The sequence below is a fragment of the Delphinus delphis genome, chromosome 5 (assembly GCF_949987515.2).
Source record: "Delphinus delphis chromosome 5, mDelDel1.2, whole genome shotgun sequence".
Lineage (NCBI taxonomy): Eukaryota > Metazoa > Chordata > Mammalia > Artiodactyla > Delphinidae > Delphinus > Delphinus delphis.
Window position 1 is genome coordinate 74,920,092 of NC_082687.1, and position 17,787 is coordinate 74,937,878.

Sequence of the window (17,787 nt, forward strand, 5' to 3'; positions counted from 1 at the left end):
TAACTGCTTTAGTGATGCAGGATGATTATAAACTAATGGAATTCGGGCAAAGAATGCATTTCTGTTCATTTGAGTCTTGCACTGTTTGTAACATATGTCTTACCCACTGGAATCATTTAATAAATACTTTAACAATTAACCTGAGTGTAAATTTTTTAAACTTTCACTTTTCTCCAAAGTTCCAAATACGTGTTCAGTTACTTCCTATATTTCTCCACCAGGATGTCCCATAAGCATTTCCAACTCAGATGTCTTAAATTCTTTACACCAAAACCTGGTCCTCCTTTACTCTTTGCCTCAGTTGTCTGAGATGGAAAGCTCAGAATCATTCTCAATGCCACCCTCTACCTAACCCTACATCCATCTGGTCACCAAGTCCTGTCTAGTCTAGGTCATAAATACTACGTGATCCATTTTCTTATTCCCACCGTCTTGGGTCAAGCCTTCATTATCAATTCCCTGAATTGGTAAAAAAAAAAAAAAAAAAAAAAAAAAAATTCCAATAGATCACTCTGCCTCTTCTCTTTTTTCTCTACAATCTTCTAACTGCCACCACAGTGTTATTTCTGAAACAAATCTGAATCTATCGCTCCCTTGCTTGAAACCCTTTTGTGTTACCAAATATTTTTAGGATAAAATTCCAAATTTTTGACAGGGCCCAATAGGACTGCCTCTCTCTGGCTATAGACAAATCTATCTCAGACAAATAATCTAAAATATGGAAAAAGTTACATATGTAAAATCACTCATTGTATACTATATAAGTTTTCTATTGCTACTGTAACAAACTACTGCAAACTTAGAATTTAGTGCCTTAAAACAACACAAAGGAAAGATGGGAAGATCCCTGGACTTTGTAACTCTGGATTTATTTTTGTGTAGATGAATAACCTCTATCTGCTTAAGTCATGGTCCATTGGGTTTTCTATTATTTGCTGCCAAATGCAACTCTAATTTATAAAAGTACTTCTATAATTAAAATAAAGAAAAAATCATCTGATTCTAAGTTACATTTCCCCAATTCCTTCTAATCCCTTTAAATACTCACTTCTTTCTCTGTCTAGCAAACACCTACTCATCCTTCAAAGCCCAGCTCAAATGTTACACCTGTACAAAGTCTTTCCCAAGCTTTCCCTCAAACAGATTAATCATCATTGTCCCTGTGGCATTTTGTCCATGCTTCTATGATAGCACTTTTACGCTACATTCTTCTATTTTCTTGACTGTCTCCTCTACTGAACTACAAGTACCATATGAGACACCAGAGGGTTGAAACCATGTTTTTTTTTTTTTTTTTTCAGGGAAACCATGTTTTATATTTGTTTCCTTCAAGGCTGACTTAGCACTCAGTATATAGTAGGTACACAATAAATATTTTATGAATAAGTAGACAAAAGAGTAGAAAACAATGTCTATATGTTTAAACCAAATATCATCCTCTCTTTTCTAGGTTAACACTTGTCCTCTCTCCACTTCTGTTCATTTGTTTATTTGTTTTAATTGGTAAAAGAATAGTTGAGGAGTTGGAAGTTAGGGAATGGGTAGTAGTACTCAGATCATTTTAATCAAGATGGGAGTAAGGGAATTTGAAGACATTTGACTGAAAGTAGGAAGAAAGTGGAGAAGTACAGGAAGAAATTGAGGGAAGAAATTCAGAATTAAGAATGAGAATCCCTCAGTCACAACTATCCTAAATCATGATCTGTCATGGCCCAAAGCAGTGTGGTTTTCGCACACCTGGCCTGAACTCACAGGGCTAAGGGTTTATTTCCCAGCTCTGTACGCCGCTTAGTTGGATGTGGAGGTAGGTCACTTATACCCACCTTCCTCTGACCCAGCTTCCTCCTCTGAGAAGGATAACTAGAAATATCTGCCCACTAGCTCACAGAATTGTAGTGAAGATCAAAGAGGGTCAGACTTACACATAAGATTTGCTATGACTCCCATTGCAGATGTGAATCATGCAGCTCTATTATATGTAGGAGAAAATAAATGTTTGGTGAATAATTGAACGAATGAATAAATAAGCCCAGTTTGCTGATGATCTTATTTAAATCCAAGACTAAATGCAGGCATGACTTCATCTTTAAGGTTTATATAAAATATAACCAACATATATGACATCATCATTACAAAGAAAACTCTCTTCCCCATTAAGTCACTGATGCTTAGACCTTCTTTATATGGGACAACATTTTTTATTCCATCATTTGAGATATGGCTTGAAATGCACCAGGCCTGAGAAAGGTAACAGTGAGACTTACATTACACTAAGGAATATATCACTATTTTCCTTTTTTAAAAAGCATGTTCTAATAGGGACTAAGGGGAAAATGAGTTTCTTTTGTTTTTCTTTGAATTTTAAATGGAATGTAGTGTGCTTTTTTTTGTCTGTACTGCTAAAGGAGAGAAAACTGTGTGATCTAGAAGCCAGACACCTACCACTCTGGTAGGTTATAAAAGGGGTCCTTCTCTATTTCCTCCGTTTTCCTGCCCTTGAAATTTTGGACCTCCTGCTTGATTTAACCTGACAGATAGCTATAATATTGATCTGAAGTTGAAAACAAAAAGTAAAGACAACATAAAGCCTAATTTATATATATCTGTGTATATATAGATATAGGTATTTCTAATTTGGAAGAACACTAGAGTCGATCACAGGGGAATTTTATTGATTTATCCCCACATACCAAATGCTCACTGATCTGCTCTTGCTATGATCAAAAGAGTCATCACAAACACCATAATAAAAAAAATCCACATGAAGAATCGGTCTATGACTTTTGCAACCTTTTTCCATTCGCTGCCCTTGGAATTGGTGGCCTTATGGTCTTTGAGGCATTTGGCAATGTATTCGATATTCCTCGTCAGCACTTTGTACCGTGCACAGTAACTGTCAACATCCTGCGGGTTTTCACCCTGGTACCTCAAGTCATTCTTTAAGAGTTTGTTCATTTCCTTCTTTCTGGGAAGGTCTTTATTTCTGGTCGTCTTCAGATTAGCCTCTGGAAGGTTGCCATAAACCTTCGTGAGGTGGTCCTCCTCCCTGTCTTGGCGGGGTCTAAGGCAGCTCTCACCCACGTCGTAGACAAACAAGATCCTAGACATGTATTTCAGGATGACGACCCTGGCCCAGTGTGGCACTGGCCGGGCCTCAGCCCCGCAGAAGTGGATATTCATCACCATAATGGTCAAGGCAGTGGAGGCTGTGATCAAGGCCATTGTGGCTATGTAGTATTTGCCTGGAAAATAACAACAACCAAGTTAGCTTAAAACTGTCCTTGTGTTTGGCTCAAAAAGAAACAAACACCTTTTCTAAGGAAGCTGTATACACTGATGGTTACTATTATAGACTTTTGAATAAAAGTGGGTTCAAATCCCAGCTCTGTCATCACTAGACTTGTGACCTAGAGCAAGTTATATAATTCTGGTAAGCCTCAGCTTCCTTCTTAATAAAATGACTATAATATTAGTATCTAACTCATAGGACTATGACGAGGCTTAACTGAGAAAATACAGGAAAAGTTTTCAGCACTGTCCCTTGCCCTGAGTTAAAAGGTTTGTAAATTTTTGCTGAGGTCATGTTGTGAAAAACTTCCACTTTCAACGAACAAATAAGTAAACAATGAATGATCTTGGTCCGTTCTCAGAATTGTCTTTGGACCTTGTTAATATGAAAGCTCATTACCATTGGGGAAGAAAGGAGACACTGCGTCACTCTCAGTCTTTAACACGTGATTGCGTAAAGCAAATATTCATGAAAAAGGAAAATTAGGGAAGGAAACAATAAAGATGAGGGTACAAATTTCTGAAATGTAGAACAAAGAACCTAGACGTTGAACAAAACCAAAAGCAAGCTTTTTGAAAAGTGTAATAAAATTGATAAACCTTTGATGAGGCCACTCATGGAATAGAGGTGGGAGAAAGAAAGAAAAAGAGATGCAAAAGAAAAAAATAAGAGAATAGAAATTTAGAAAACAATAAAATAATATTACAAATAGCTGTATGATAATACATTTGAAAACCTAGATGAAATTTCTGCGAATATATAAGATGTCAAATTTAGTGTAAGAAGAAAGAACACTTAAATAGAAATAGGAATTAACCAAATACCTCTACCCACCCACCTTCCGAAAAGCTCTAGAGCCAAAAGGTTTTACAGGTGAGTTTCATCGTATTTTTAAGGAACAGATAACTCATATCTTATGCAAGTTGTTCCAAAAATAGAAAAGAGGGAAAACTGCCTAGAAAATCTCATTTTATGAAGTAAATTCAGGCTTGGTTCCACAAGTAGCAAGAAAGGAAATATTAAGGGCATTTCATTCATGGACACATTTGAGAAAGTCCTATAAAAATCACTGGCTAACTAAATACTACAGTGTCTTTAATTGATAATTCATCATGATAAAGAAGAGTTTAGTTCAACATCAGAAAACTGTAATATAATTCACTAACTTAATGGGGGAAAAGAAAAAAACTCACACGATCATCTTAACAGATGAAGACAATGCATTTGATAATGATTATCATCTGTTTATTATTTGTTAAAAGCTCTGAGTAAACTAAAAATAAATGGAATCTTTCTTAACATTGTCAAGGCTGTGGGCCAAAAGCCTGGATCAAATGCTACACTTGATGCAGGAAACTTCAACACACTTCTATGGGATTGTAACTCTATTTCATAGGTGCTACAATAACAAATTGTGACAATTAATAAAGTTCTCAAGATCTGTGTACACCCTTCCAAAAAAGATACATTTCATATTATCACAGAAACAGAAGAAGTAATGCTTGTAAAATTCTTGAGACATGTTCTGAGACATCTTTCTTTAGAAATTGATCCAGCTTGCTTTTGAACCTTACTGCTAAAGAAGAGAGAGGGATCTGTCAACTGATCTTGCCTCAAACAGGGCTATTATTAGACGTTGTCACTGTCAATCATTTCTGCCTCAGGAGAGGTGATAAAAGTACCAATAAACGTCTTCCTCTTTATTAGTGGTGGTGAGAAAGGAGAGAACCTTCTGTGTCTATTTCTCAAAAAGGTGTACATGAGTCTGTGTGTGGGGTGTGGGGTGGGGAGGTGTTGCTGGGAGAGACGTAACAAGGAAGAGATCTCCAAACAGAGAAACCAATGTAGTAACGTCTAAATACTGGGTAATACTGGATACAGGAGAGGGTAAAAGGGCAGTACGATACCCCTTTTATATTGCTTTCTAAGTCTCCTGGTGTTCTGAAATTTCTCCTCATTGATTACATTAAAGAACTAAAAATTAGGTCTAGCTTCTGATTCTCATAAGCATCTATTACAACAGCAAGTCATCGAGATAGACGTATTGATCTGGGTATTATCCTTGGTGGCAGGAAGTAGGTATTAAAGGTGTTAGGAAGGATCTCAGAACAAGGGAGGTAAAGGAAAGGGGAAGCAGGGATGGCAGCCACAGTCTACACTCCTTCCCTTAGAGGGACATTTCATTATTGCAAAATTTTGAAAATGTGTTCTACTAGAGAATCACCTCAGATTCCCAAATCTTGCCCAAGATTGCTTAAAAAGAAAAACAACCTCTTTGGGTGTAGGAACCTGCATTTTTAACAAGCTCTCCCACACCTACTATACCCAGTAAAGGTTGAGAATTATTCTATCAAGGGTAGACGGCAGGCTTAAAAATCCAGCTCATCATTTCCAACACGTTTATCACTCTTCCCAAGAAGAAATCCCTTGTAACGTGATGATAATAGTCACTTTTCTCTCAGTCCTCACCATACGCCAGGCTCTGTGTTAAGCAGTGGCACAATGAGGTAGCAATTACACAAATTTTGCTGATGATGAAGTAGAGACTCAAAAACTAAGTAACTGTCTTAAGGCTGATCAAAGAATGAGTGGTGAAGTCAGAGTTCAAACGCAGATTTCTTTGACTTCAAAATCAGGGTCTTAATCTATAAGCCAGTGGTTATTAGACTTGAACAAAAAGCTCATCGAAATCACCTAGAAAGCTTTTAAAAACATTTTGCCAGGCTTTACGGCCAGAGTTTCTAATTAAGTAGATCTAGGGTGGGCCCTGAGAATTTGCATTTCTAAAATGATGCTTATGCTGTGGGTCCAAAGACCATACTGTGAGAACCACTGCTCTAAACCATATTGTTCTCATTCCTCTTTTGGGTGAACCTGGAGACAACAAGACCAGCTTTGTTTCCAACAGCCACATCTCTTTTCAAAGATGCCAATTGAAGACACCAAATGAAGTATGTGACAGCCTGTGTTGAGTCTGAAGTTGACCTCATTGTTAGGAGTTTAAAGATACAGATACAACCGCAGTTACCACAGTGCTGACTCAAAGTGTAAGACACTTGAACTCACCTATCAGAGGGACATTTTCTGAGGCTGGCATGATCTCTGCCACCATGAGCTGAAATACAGTCATGGCCAACAGTATGGTCACTCCCAGGGAGACCTTTTCCCCAGAGGCTGCTGGGAGATAAAAACTCAAGGGAGCCAGAAAAGATATGAGGACACATGGGATGAGGAGGTTGACGATATAGAAAGAGGACCGCCTCTTTAGAAGGAGAGTGAATGTCACATCCGGGTAAGGCTCAGAGCAGCAGCCATAGGAGATCACATTCTTCACAGCAGGCATGCCATGCACCTCCCACTCTACATCTTCGATGAAGTCTGAGAGGTCTCCGCTGTCCAGGGCGTTGAATATATCCACCTGATTGCCATTGTAGGTCCAGGAACCAAAGGTCAGGTTGCACTGCTGGTTATCAAAGGGGAAGTAGGTGACATCCACCACACAGGAGCTTTTGGTGATGGCTGGTGCATCCCAGGTGATCAGCCCATCATACCGCAGGACCACGTTGGTGTTCACAGGCTCAGAAGATTCATCATCAGCCCTGGAGGTCAGAGGAGGAAGATGAGAGCTGCTCGCCAGGACAACTCACCGAACTCCTTACCCCCGATAGCTCAGCGCCCTGTGCCCATCACTTCAGTGTCTTGGTAGTGGATCACCATTCCTGTCACCCTGGCTTGAAAGTCTGGAATCAACTCTAATTTGCCCTCTTCTCCATTTCCTGTGAATAGTTAGGGCCGAGTTCTCTTGGATTCTTTCTTTAAAGCATCTCTGCTTTACGTCCCTTCCTCTCCATTCCCAGTGCCACTCTCTTGGTCCAGGTATAATGATTCAGACACCCAGACAAAAAGTAAACGAGGCTAAAATCTAACAGGGGGCTCTGCTTACCTGATTTTGTTAACTGTGGGCACAAGAATATTAAAGTAACTTTTTGTTGCTGTTGAAAGAGTTGTACATGTTTACAGTAGAACATTTGAAAAACACAGAGAAAAGATTATTCACCCATAATCTAAGAGATAATAATTTATTCTAGATATAATTTCTTTTTGCTTTATCAACATTTATGCCTTACATCTTGGGGGTACAGAATTTCTGTTTCACTTTGGGGAATGACTCTTTCTCCATGACCATTGTAAGGCAGATGAAACAATGATCAAGGTTCCTCAGCCACCCTTGGCCAGCGGCTGGCTGTGTGACCTGAGCTAGGTCCAAGTGATTCACTCTCCCTGCAGTTTAGATCTTACGCAGAGTGACCCAAAGACCAAAAAGACTCACACTGGTGATGGCTCCCTATAAAAGTCAATTAATTATTATTATTTTGTTTAAAAAAATCTCAATATTCCCCACTGTCTTGAACTGTAGAGTAGTCCTGGTTTGTCCTTTCCAAGACCTGGTCATTGATTTTTTTTCCTTTAATTCAGTGAGCTGTACGATATCCTTCCAACAGATTCCCTTTGTCACAAGGTAGACAAAGTCAGTTTCTAATGCTTACAGCCTTAACTGATATGTTTCTGTTAATATTTTAATGCACATTTTCCCAAGTGTTCCTTATGATTTTTTCCCTACAAAATATATTATGGCTAAATGTAATGTGGTTTGCTGAATTAGATTCTTACAGAAAAAGTACATTAGTGGAAAAACTGGTGAAGTCCAAATAGTCTGTAGTTTAGTTAATAGTATTGTATTAGTCTTGACAAATGTACTATGGTTACATAGATGTAACATTAAGGGAAACTGGGTGAAGAATAAACAAGAACTCTGTACCATCTTTGCAACTTTTCTGTAAAATAATCTCAAAATAAAAAAGTTAATTTACAAAATAACATTGAGACAATTTAAAAACATTTATGATCATCTGTTCATATTCTTTTGCAACTTTATTTTTGTGGCTAAATGGTATTCAATTACATTCCATTATAGAGATGTGCCATAGTTATTTAACCAATTCACCTATTTTCAACATTATGGTTGTTTCCAGTTTTTACATTTACAAGCAATACCGCAGTGAACATCTCTGTAGTCAAATTGTTGCGTTTATCCACTGACTCTTTCCTTAGGTTAAATTGCTAGAAGAGGGTGTGTTAGATCAAAGAACTGGCATGTTTTAAAAGTTTTTTTCCTACTTATTAAAATTTAGGTACCACAATGTTAACTGTAATGGTCTGATTGGGTCCACTCTAATCAGAGCATTACAGCTGAATTGTGGCACTCGATTTTTAATGGAGGTCTAGAGAGGGGATCTTTAACGTGGTCTTGTGAAGAGAACAAAATGAATATTTTGAAAATGCCTGAACCTACCCTCTGTAACAATGAGAAATATATATAGTTAGCTATACGAGAAGTGAGAACTGGAGGATGGGAACTCACCCATCCTACCTTCCTTGGTGTAAGAGATCTCGGGGTCAGAGAGAATCTATCTGGAGCTAGAATAATTGTATTAGTCATGGTCCCTGCAGAAAGTGGATGGCCCACTCAAATTAGATAATTTGAGGAGTGTTTAATGCAGGGACTATTTACAAAGGTATGGATAAGGTGTAGGGCAACCACTCCAGGGCTAGTAACAGCAGAGCTATTACCATTCCTGGGCCCAAAGAGGTGAAGGGAAGGTGCAGTTACCAACACCTGGAAGGAAAGACTTGCTTAAGAGGGTCACCTTGACAGGAGCTATACCTTTCTGTCAAGGGACACAGCAAGCCAAAGATAATAACTCTATAGGAAGAGAGCAAGGGAATACATGCCCTAACCTCACTCCCTTTTCTCCCTCCAATTGCTCACTGGTGCTTCTCATTGACCCAACCCAACCAGAAGCCAGAGGGCAAAGGAGCCCACTGTCTGAAAACATCACCCCAGCTACTCAGGAGGAGTTTAAAGACATTACTATTTAATTACTTCATGACCAATATCTTGTTTTATCTCCCTGGTTTCTCTGATCACATCTTTTTACAGCTCAGCACTTGCACTGGTTTCCTATGGCTGACCAAATACTTCCAAACCTCCTAAGTTCAGTGTCCTAGACGTTCCATGATCTACTCCCATCCCACTCTGTAGCCTCACACTGGTCTCTGATGTCTCCCACTGGTCTCCTTCACTCGCACACCACCAATCAAGGCTGAAACCCTAACAGATCCTGTGATTGTCTCTCCTTTACTCAAACTCTTTCTTCTATCTATAATACCCGCCCCACTTTCTGCAAATATAAATCTAATACATCCTTCAAGACAGCTCAGATGCCTACCCCTCTGAGAAGCCCCGCCTGCCCCTCCAGTCTGATGAAATCCCTTCACCTTTGAAGGGCTCTGGTACTTTATTTCTGTGTTATGAGGGGCTTACATTTTACATACATTTCTTATTGGACTGTTCATTGAGGTCAGAGACTGAGTCTTAAAATCCTAACCCCTCAACACATGACTGAATGCCTTGCGCAGAAGAAGGATTTAACAAAGAAAGGTAAGTGGGTTGATTGGATCAATATGGCTCATTCTCCTTTAGAAAGTAGCAACGACATCACAGAAATATCACAGAGAGATTTGGGTTAAAATCTTGGTCAGTTGCTGTAACCTTGAGCAAGTAACATTTCTGTCACCCACCTGTAAAAGTAGAGGCTATAATACCTTAAGGTTTCTTTTTAAATGTGATATTAAGTAAATAATTAATCTATTAATTTCTTATTGCTGCTGTAAAAAATTACCACAAACCAAGTGTCTTAAAATAATACAAATTTAGCATCTCTACAGTTGTAGAGGTCAAAAATCCGAAAATCAAGGTTTAGGCAGGGCTGCGTTCTTTCTAGAGGCTCTAAAGGAGAGTCCATTTCCTTGCCTTTTCCAGCTTCTAGAGGCTGCCTGCATTCTTCGGTTTAGGACTCCTTCCTTCCATCACTCTGATATCTGCTTCCTTTGTGGCATCTGACTCTCCCACCTCTCTCTCTTATAAGGACTTGTAAGGTTGTTTCCATTGGCCCCAGCAGGGTAATCTCCTCTCAAATCCTTAATTTAATCACACCTGCAAAGTCCCTTTTGCCATGTAAGGTGACATATTCACAGACTTCAGGGATTGAGATGGAGACACTCTGGGGGCAATTATTTTGTCTACCACACTATGTAGAGCCCCAATTCACTGCCTGACACACAGTGTCCAATACATATGAGTTTCTTCTCTTTCCCTTCCCTCTGTTTCTAACTGTGTTCTATTTTCCCAACTAGAAAATGAAAAAAATTACAGGGACAAAATTTCAAAATGGAGGTCGAGAGGGCAGCGTTCAATAATATGACCCTAAGAGATAAATTGTTTTCCTCTTACCTTCCCTTTCCTCCAACCCTTAGTGCCCTTCACGCAGTCCCTTCTCCCCTGATCAAAGACTGAGCTGACTTCAGCTTCGCACTTGAGCAGAAAGACCTTTCCCAGCAGGGGCTGTAAGAAGCAAGATCTCCAGAACTGGAGAAGTGTGGGCTGGTGAAGGAGAGAACAGTGAGAATCAGCCAGTTTTTCTAGTACCAGACAGTGCCTGGAACCTCGACATAGGCTTGTCTCCTTACTCAGTCCCACAATCCACCCTTTTTCCTATCTCCAGTCTCTCCGTCTTTCGTGTGTCCCCCTTATCTTCCCTTCCACGTCAAAAAGAAGTCCCTCTCGGGCTCCCCTGGTGGCGCAGTGGTTAAGAATCCGCCTGCCAATGTAGGCGACACGGGTTCGAGCCCTGGTCCAGGAAGGTCCCACATGCCACGGAGCAATTAAGCCCGTGTGCCACAACTACTGAGCTTGCTCTCTAGAGCCTGCGAGCCACAACTACTGAAGCCTGTGCGCCTAGAGCCCGTGCTCTGCAACAAGAGAAGCCACCGCAATGAAAAGCCCACGCACCACAATGAAGACCCAACGCAGCCAAAAATAAATAAATTAATAAATAAATTTAAAAAAAAAAGAGGTCCCTCTCTTTCTTTTCAAGGCTAACTTCTCTTCTTGTACTGTGACTTCTTTCCTTCCAAGTCTCTTTCAGGATTTCGCCTCTCTTGGTCTCTCTTATTCTCTCTGGCTCCTCTAATCCCCTCCCAGCTCTGTTCCCAAGTCTCCCTACCAACTTCCCTTCCTCCCAGGCCCCTCCCACCTCTCTCCTCTCTGCACACCGCTCTCAAGAGTAATTGGTGCCTGCTGCTTTCACTTCCCCGTCTTGCTTGTATTCTTGCAATTTGGCTTCTTCCCAGCTTTCAAAGTGTGCTCTTTCAAAGGTCACTCATGACTTGCAAATGGGCAAATCTAAAGACTCTTCTAAGAGTCTGTCAACCCTTCCCAAGCACTTCACTTTGAGTTGTTCCTAGACATCGTTTCTTCCTTTGGTTTCTATGAGGCAATTCTCTCAGTTCTCCTTCTACCCCTTTAACCATTTCTTCTGAATGTTCTCTGTAAATTTCTTCAGTGAAGAAATTCTCCAACTTTATCCTCAGCCATTTTCTTTCCCTCCTTGAGCAGTTCTATAAGGGCTTAAAGGGCTTTTGATAGCTCTAGCCGTGACCTTCTTTCCAGGCTGAAAACTTGCCTTTGCAATCTCTTTGTTGGTTGTCTCCTCTGTTCCTTTGGTCTCCCAAACTGAACAGGTCTCACACCAAACTCATCATCTTTTTCTCCAAACCTGTTCCTCTTCTGCCTCCTTTATTTCCAATGTCATCTTTTTTTTCTTTTTAAGGCACTTTATTGATGTATGATTGGCATACAATAAATTGCATACATTTAAGGTATACAATCTCATAAAATTTGACATATGTATATCCAATCTCATCTTACAGTTTTTCCATCCTTTCAATTCTCTAAGCTACTTAAGCAGAACTTAAAGCTAAATTGTAGACAAATCTTTCTGAGTACAACAGGGTACCCAATTTCTCACTAGGTCTAAAATCCAAGTATTAAACCGTTCCATTAAAATCCAACCATTAAAACTCCCTCATAATAAACACACTTCTGAAATTTCTGTAATCCACTCTTTACCTAACCTAAAAATGTCAGGAATCCTTGCACCCTCTTATACTAACCATTATATTGGCCATATGCCTATACTAAACAACCCCACCAGAACTTTATTCCTTTACTGACTTGGTAACAGCCAATATCTGCTTGAGTCATTATATTGTGAAAGAGCTCACTACCTCTTGGGAAAATTCATTATTCAAATTATTAGTTTTTTTTTAATTGCATTAAAATGCAATTAAAAAACCCTTTAACTTCTACTCAGTGTTTTGGGTTTTGTCCTCTGGAGGAATTTTCTCTTTTTTCTCTACCTCATTTTTCCTATGATTGCCTATGACAGCCATCAAGTCTTCCTAAGGACCTCTCTCTTCCAAACTAAGCATCAATAAATTCAACTGCTCCTCATATGAAATAGCTTCCAGGCCCAGGACCATCCTCATCAATCCTCAGCAAGTCTAACCCATGGATTCAGGCACCAATGGCGAATCTAGCTGTTAAGCATCTTCCTGCCCAAACTATCTTTATCACACATGACTGGATCACCTGCCTTATACCCCTCTTTATTCTCCCTACCACCACTCAGGAAGCCCATTTTGTGGTCTACAAGTTTCTGTACCAGTTTCTGAGAAGTATTTATATTATATCAGGGAGCAGAAGATTCTGCAGGTCCAGGGATTCAGGTAGAAGGACCAGGGTCAGGGTCCTTCCTGGGGACCCCAAAGGACTGGGGTCTCTCCTTTGCCTGGTCCTCTAACTCTCTTCTATTCTCATTTCAGTTGTTTAAAGGAATGCAAATGACATCCAACTATAAGTCCATTTAGGGTTTCCTCTGAATAGTAAAACTCTGATGTTACTGAGAAGGAGAACACACAGGAAAATAGAGGATCCAAAACAGAACTGTCCATGATAGGAGGGGAAAGAAGACTAAAGAGTCAATCCAGAGGAAAAGAAAAGAGTTGATGAATCAGTGTGGTGAAAAGGGTCTGTGTGTGAAAGAAAAGGGGATCAGAACTCACACTTCTCAAAGCCAGTGATCTCGGGAGGAAAGGACGGAGAACGGGGACAAAATTTACCAAAGACACAGCAGGCTTGTGTGAGCTCATGAGTGCATAGCTGGCTTCTCTGATAAAGGGGGACTGGGATAGGCTTAACTTAGGTCATGCCAACTCGGAAAGAAGTGTTTCAGTAAGGGCTGGGCACTGCTTCAGTCAATCAAAGCAGGAGGAAAAGGAGAACCAGCCTTCTGTTTTCCTCCAGGGAGAATTTTGAACTTATAGAATGCTGTAAGTGTTCTATGTAAAGTGTATCCTCTGATTACTCTCCTGCACCCTGTGTGTGGGACGAGGTAATGGACATCCTGGCTCATTCTCTTGCCTGTTATGTACGTGTGTGTGTGTGTGTGTGTGTGTGTGTTGAGGGGGGTGTGAACCAGAGTACTAAAGCACCAGCACTTGGATGTGATCTTGCTTGGGAAGGGGTATGGAAGAGTTGCCATTCCAGAGTGGGGAATGGACAGCAGCATCAGGACTATGATTCATGAGGTCATGACCCTCGGACAAGCTCTCTGAGTAAGGACTGAGACTAAAATCCAGGCTGCAACCTACCAGTTGCTTCTTGAAGGGAAACACGTCCAGTAGAAGGCTGAGCTCTCCGGAGAGTCCCCCTGAGCTGCTCCTCATTCATATGGCTCTGCTCAGAGGAACCTTTCCCAGCCCTGAGAAACTTGAGTTCCAGAATAAAAAGAGAGAGGAGCCCCTTTGACAACAGGTGGAGCATCTGATCCTGAATTGAGACAGCTATCTGGTTCCTTCTCAAAGTGTGATCCGTGGAACAGCAGCAGTACCGTCTGGCGCTTATAGAAAGGCAGAGCGTCAGACTCTACCCCAGACCTACTGAATCAGAATCTGTATTTGAGCAAAACCTCCTCAGATGATTCGTGCACACTTTACAATTTGAGAAACTTAAACCTTACCTACCCACTCACCAAGGCCCCTTGCTCTCGGACCAGGAAAAGGCCAACTGGTGATCTTATGATCTAGTTCATCTTCCACTCCATACAAGGTCCAAATTCCATAGGCCAGCTTCTAGCAGGCCCATTCTGATTTAATCTTAATCGTATCATGTATTTTTGATACATGATCTTAGACAAGGGAGCACCACTGTTAAGGGTTGAATTGCATCTGTGAAGACTTCGTATGTTGAAATCCTAGCCCCTGGCACTTCAGAATGTGACCTAATTTGGAACAGGGTCATTGCAGATGTATTTAGTCTAGAAGAGGTCATACTGGTGTAAACACCTAATTCAACAAGACTGGTGTCCTTATACAAGGGAAAATATGGACACAGACAACACACAGGGAGAACACCATGTGAAGAAGAAGGCAGAGATTGTGGGGATGCTTCTACAAGTCAAGAAACTGAAGATTGCCAGCAAACACCTGAGAAGCTAGGGGAGAGACAGGGAACAGAGTGTTCCTCACAGGCCTCAGAAGGAACCAAACTTACCAATACCTTTATCTTTTTTTGTTTGTTTGTTTGTTTTGCGGTACGTGGGCCTCTCACTGTTGTGGCCTCACCCATTGCAGAGCACAGGCTCCGGACGCGCAGGCTCAGCGGCCATGGCTCATGGGCCTAGCCGCTCCGCGGCATGTGGGATCTTCCCCGACCGGGGCACGAACCTGTGTCTCCTGCATCGGCAGGCGGACTCTCAACCACTGCGCCACCAGGGAAGCTCCAGTACCTTTATCTTGCACTTCTAGCATCCAGAACTGTGAGACAATAAGTTTCTGTCATTTAAGCCACCCAGTATGTGGTACTTTGTTACAGTAGGCCTAGAAAACTAACACGGCTTCTAATACAGTTTCTCATCTGAAAAGGGGGCTGTAACTCTAAGATTTTATGATCTATTGTTTTATTATCTGAGGTTTTATGACCTTCACTTCAGGGACTAGGAACATGAATAGACTTAACCTCATGCAAGTTTTAAACATTCCTTTTCCATTATGTTTACATTCTGTTACATCAATAAATTCATTCCGGAGAAACTACTGACTTGCACTTACTTGTTATACAGGACAATATCTGGCCTCCACACCAGGTCGCTGGGGATCCTGATGGAGTCCAGTCCATCATACTGGTCTCGATCCCACGTGAGATACGCATCGTGCCAGATTTGGCGGATCCACAAATAGGCAGTCAGAATTTGATTTCTTTCATCCTGCACAATTAACCCAGATACAACTTTATCCCATCAACACCTCAACCGAATGCACTTGTCTCTAGAACACTCATCTTCAAAACAGGAATTCCAAGAGCACTAGTCTATTTCCAATAAGAAAGTGAGAATTTTTCCAGTCTATGCCCTTGATTGACTGCCAGGGAAATGTTTTTTTTCTGTGATTTAGTGTTCAGAATGTAAAGTGGACAAATATTTAAATCATCAGATCTCTGCATGGATCAACTGCCCAAATTTCTCTGAAAATAGATCAACCGATGATTCTTTTGAATGAAAAAGTCGGCAAACATCGATAATGTACCAAAGAAAAGTCTTTCAAGTTTCATAACTTCATGTAATTAAACACATATAAGCATTATATAAGGTAAGTCATCTTAAAACAACAGCTTTTGGGCTCCCCTGGTGGTGCAGTGGTTAAGAATCCACCTGCCAATGCAGGGGACACAGGTTCGAGTGCTGGTCCAGGAAGATCTCACATGCTGTGGAGCAACTAAGCCCGTGCGCCACAACTACTGAGCCTGTGCTTTAGAGCCCACGAGCCACAACTACTGAAGCCCGCGCGCCTAGAGCCCATGCTCCGCAACAAGAGAAGACACTGCAATGAGAAGCCTGTGCACCGCAACGAAGAGTAGCCCCCGCTCGCGGCAACTAGAGAAAACCCACACTCACCAGCGAAGACCCAATGCAGCCAAAAATCAATTAATTAATTAATTTTTAAAAAACCCACCTTTTAAAAACTGGGGATAAAATTCACATTACATGAAACTCACCACTGTAACCATTTTAAAGTGTACAGTTCAGCGACTTTCAGTTTATTCACAATGTTGTGGAACCATCACCATTCTCTACTTCCAGAACATTTTGTCACCCCAAAAGAGGAAGCCTATGACCGTCAAGCAGTCTATCACTATTCCCCCATTATTCCCACAGCCCCTACTCTGCTTTCTGTCTCTATGGTTTTGCTGATTTTGCACATTTCATAGAGATGGAACATGTAATGTGTAACCAACTTTCTTTAGATGATCTAAGACTGTTAGTGTTAATGGCCGGGATTACATAATTTAGTGAAATTAATTTTGTAGAAAGCTTTCTTCCCCTGGAGTTCCCTTCTCCCATCAGCTTGCACACAGAGCTCTCTGTTCTCACTTTCTCTCAAATTCCCAGTTCAGACATTCCCTTTGGAAAGCACTGCTAGTTTCATTCTAAACATTTCAGAGTTACCACTATGTTACTCACCATATCCTTAATCTGAGAAAGTGTAATCTGGAGCGTGACATTCAGAACTTTATCTGTATCCTCTACTGGACGAAGAGCGTTGGAATAATCTTCAAAAATGTCATTAAACAACTTGTGAGCATATTTTCCATCTGCTGTTTCTCCAGCTGCTCAAAAGAGGGACCTGATCAACCTTCGGTGTCATGTATATTTCAAGGCAAAGAACAACAGTCCAAGGACTAGCGTTGGGGATAATCTAGCATCAGCTGGGGACAAGCTCTAGGTCGACGGGAGTTATTTTTCTGGCACACCTACAGGATTAGTATGAGTCAGTAAGAAGACGAAGTACTTCCTTGCAGTTAGAACATTAGTTCTTTTTCCTGGCCCACCCTAAAACCCAAAGAAGTGGCCCCAGATGAGTGACAATGGTTACACGCCCACCAGCCTCTTACCTCTCAGTCTGGAGGCAGCAAAGTAAATCCAGCAAAAGGAGATGCAGAAGTGGGGCCAGTTCATCTTTTCCCTAAGCCTCTGTAAATTCCCAGCCAGGCAGTGCGGTCTTCCAGTTCTCTCTGTGAATGGGAAGGGTCTGGTCACAAAGCACCTACTCTGCCACTGTCTCTGCACAGCAAAGAGCTCAGGCTTGCAGTGCACGGAGGGCCCTAGGTCCTGAGATCCCTCCCCACTGGTAATCTGAGACTGGCAGCTCCAGTAGCTGAGAAGTCAGGAGCCCCAGGTGTGTGAGGTCAGGCAGTGCTGTTCTGGGGAGCCACCCTGGTTGAGCATCCCTAGCTACCTTCAGCAGGAATATCCAGACCAAACATTCAGGGGAAGAGAGATAGGAGTCTGACACTCCCTGAGATTCCACCTAAGCAGACCGGACACTTTCTATACCTGCAGCAAGAAGACTCAGGCAGGGACTAAGAAAAGCTGAACTGACCCAGCCATGGGACAGCCATCTGGAAAGGCCCTATGCACTTGGAGTGGCTTTTGAAGAGGGAAAGAGAAGCAGTTCCACAATCTCCGGAATAGACTGGC

General features: G+C 41.3%; 1 protein-coding gene across 1 annotated transcript; it reads right to left on the reverse strand.

Annotated features, from left to right (window-relative positions):
* Positions 1 to 2,697: 2,697 nt before the first annotated feature.
* Positions 2,698 to 17,280, reverse strand: CHRNA9 (cholinergic receptor nicotinic alpha 9 subunit). The gene is made up of 5 exons (XM_060013180.1): positions 17,202 to 17,280; positions 16,771 to 16,916; positions 15,362 to 15,516; positions 6,356 to 6,888; positions 2,698 to 3,242 (listed from the first exon to the last, which is right to left on the reverse strand). The coding sequence occupies exons 1-5, from the start codon at positions 17,263 to 17,265 to the stop codon at positions 2,698 to 2,700; spliced, it is 1,443 nt and encodes a 480-aa protein (XP_059869163.1). The 5' UTR covers positions 17,266 to 17,280.
* Positions 17,281 to 17,787: the final 507 nt, after the last annotated feature.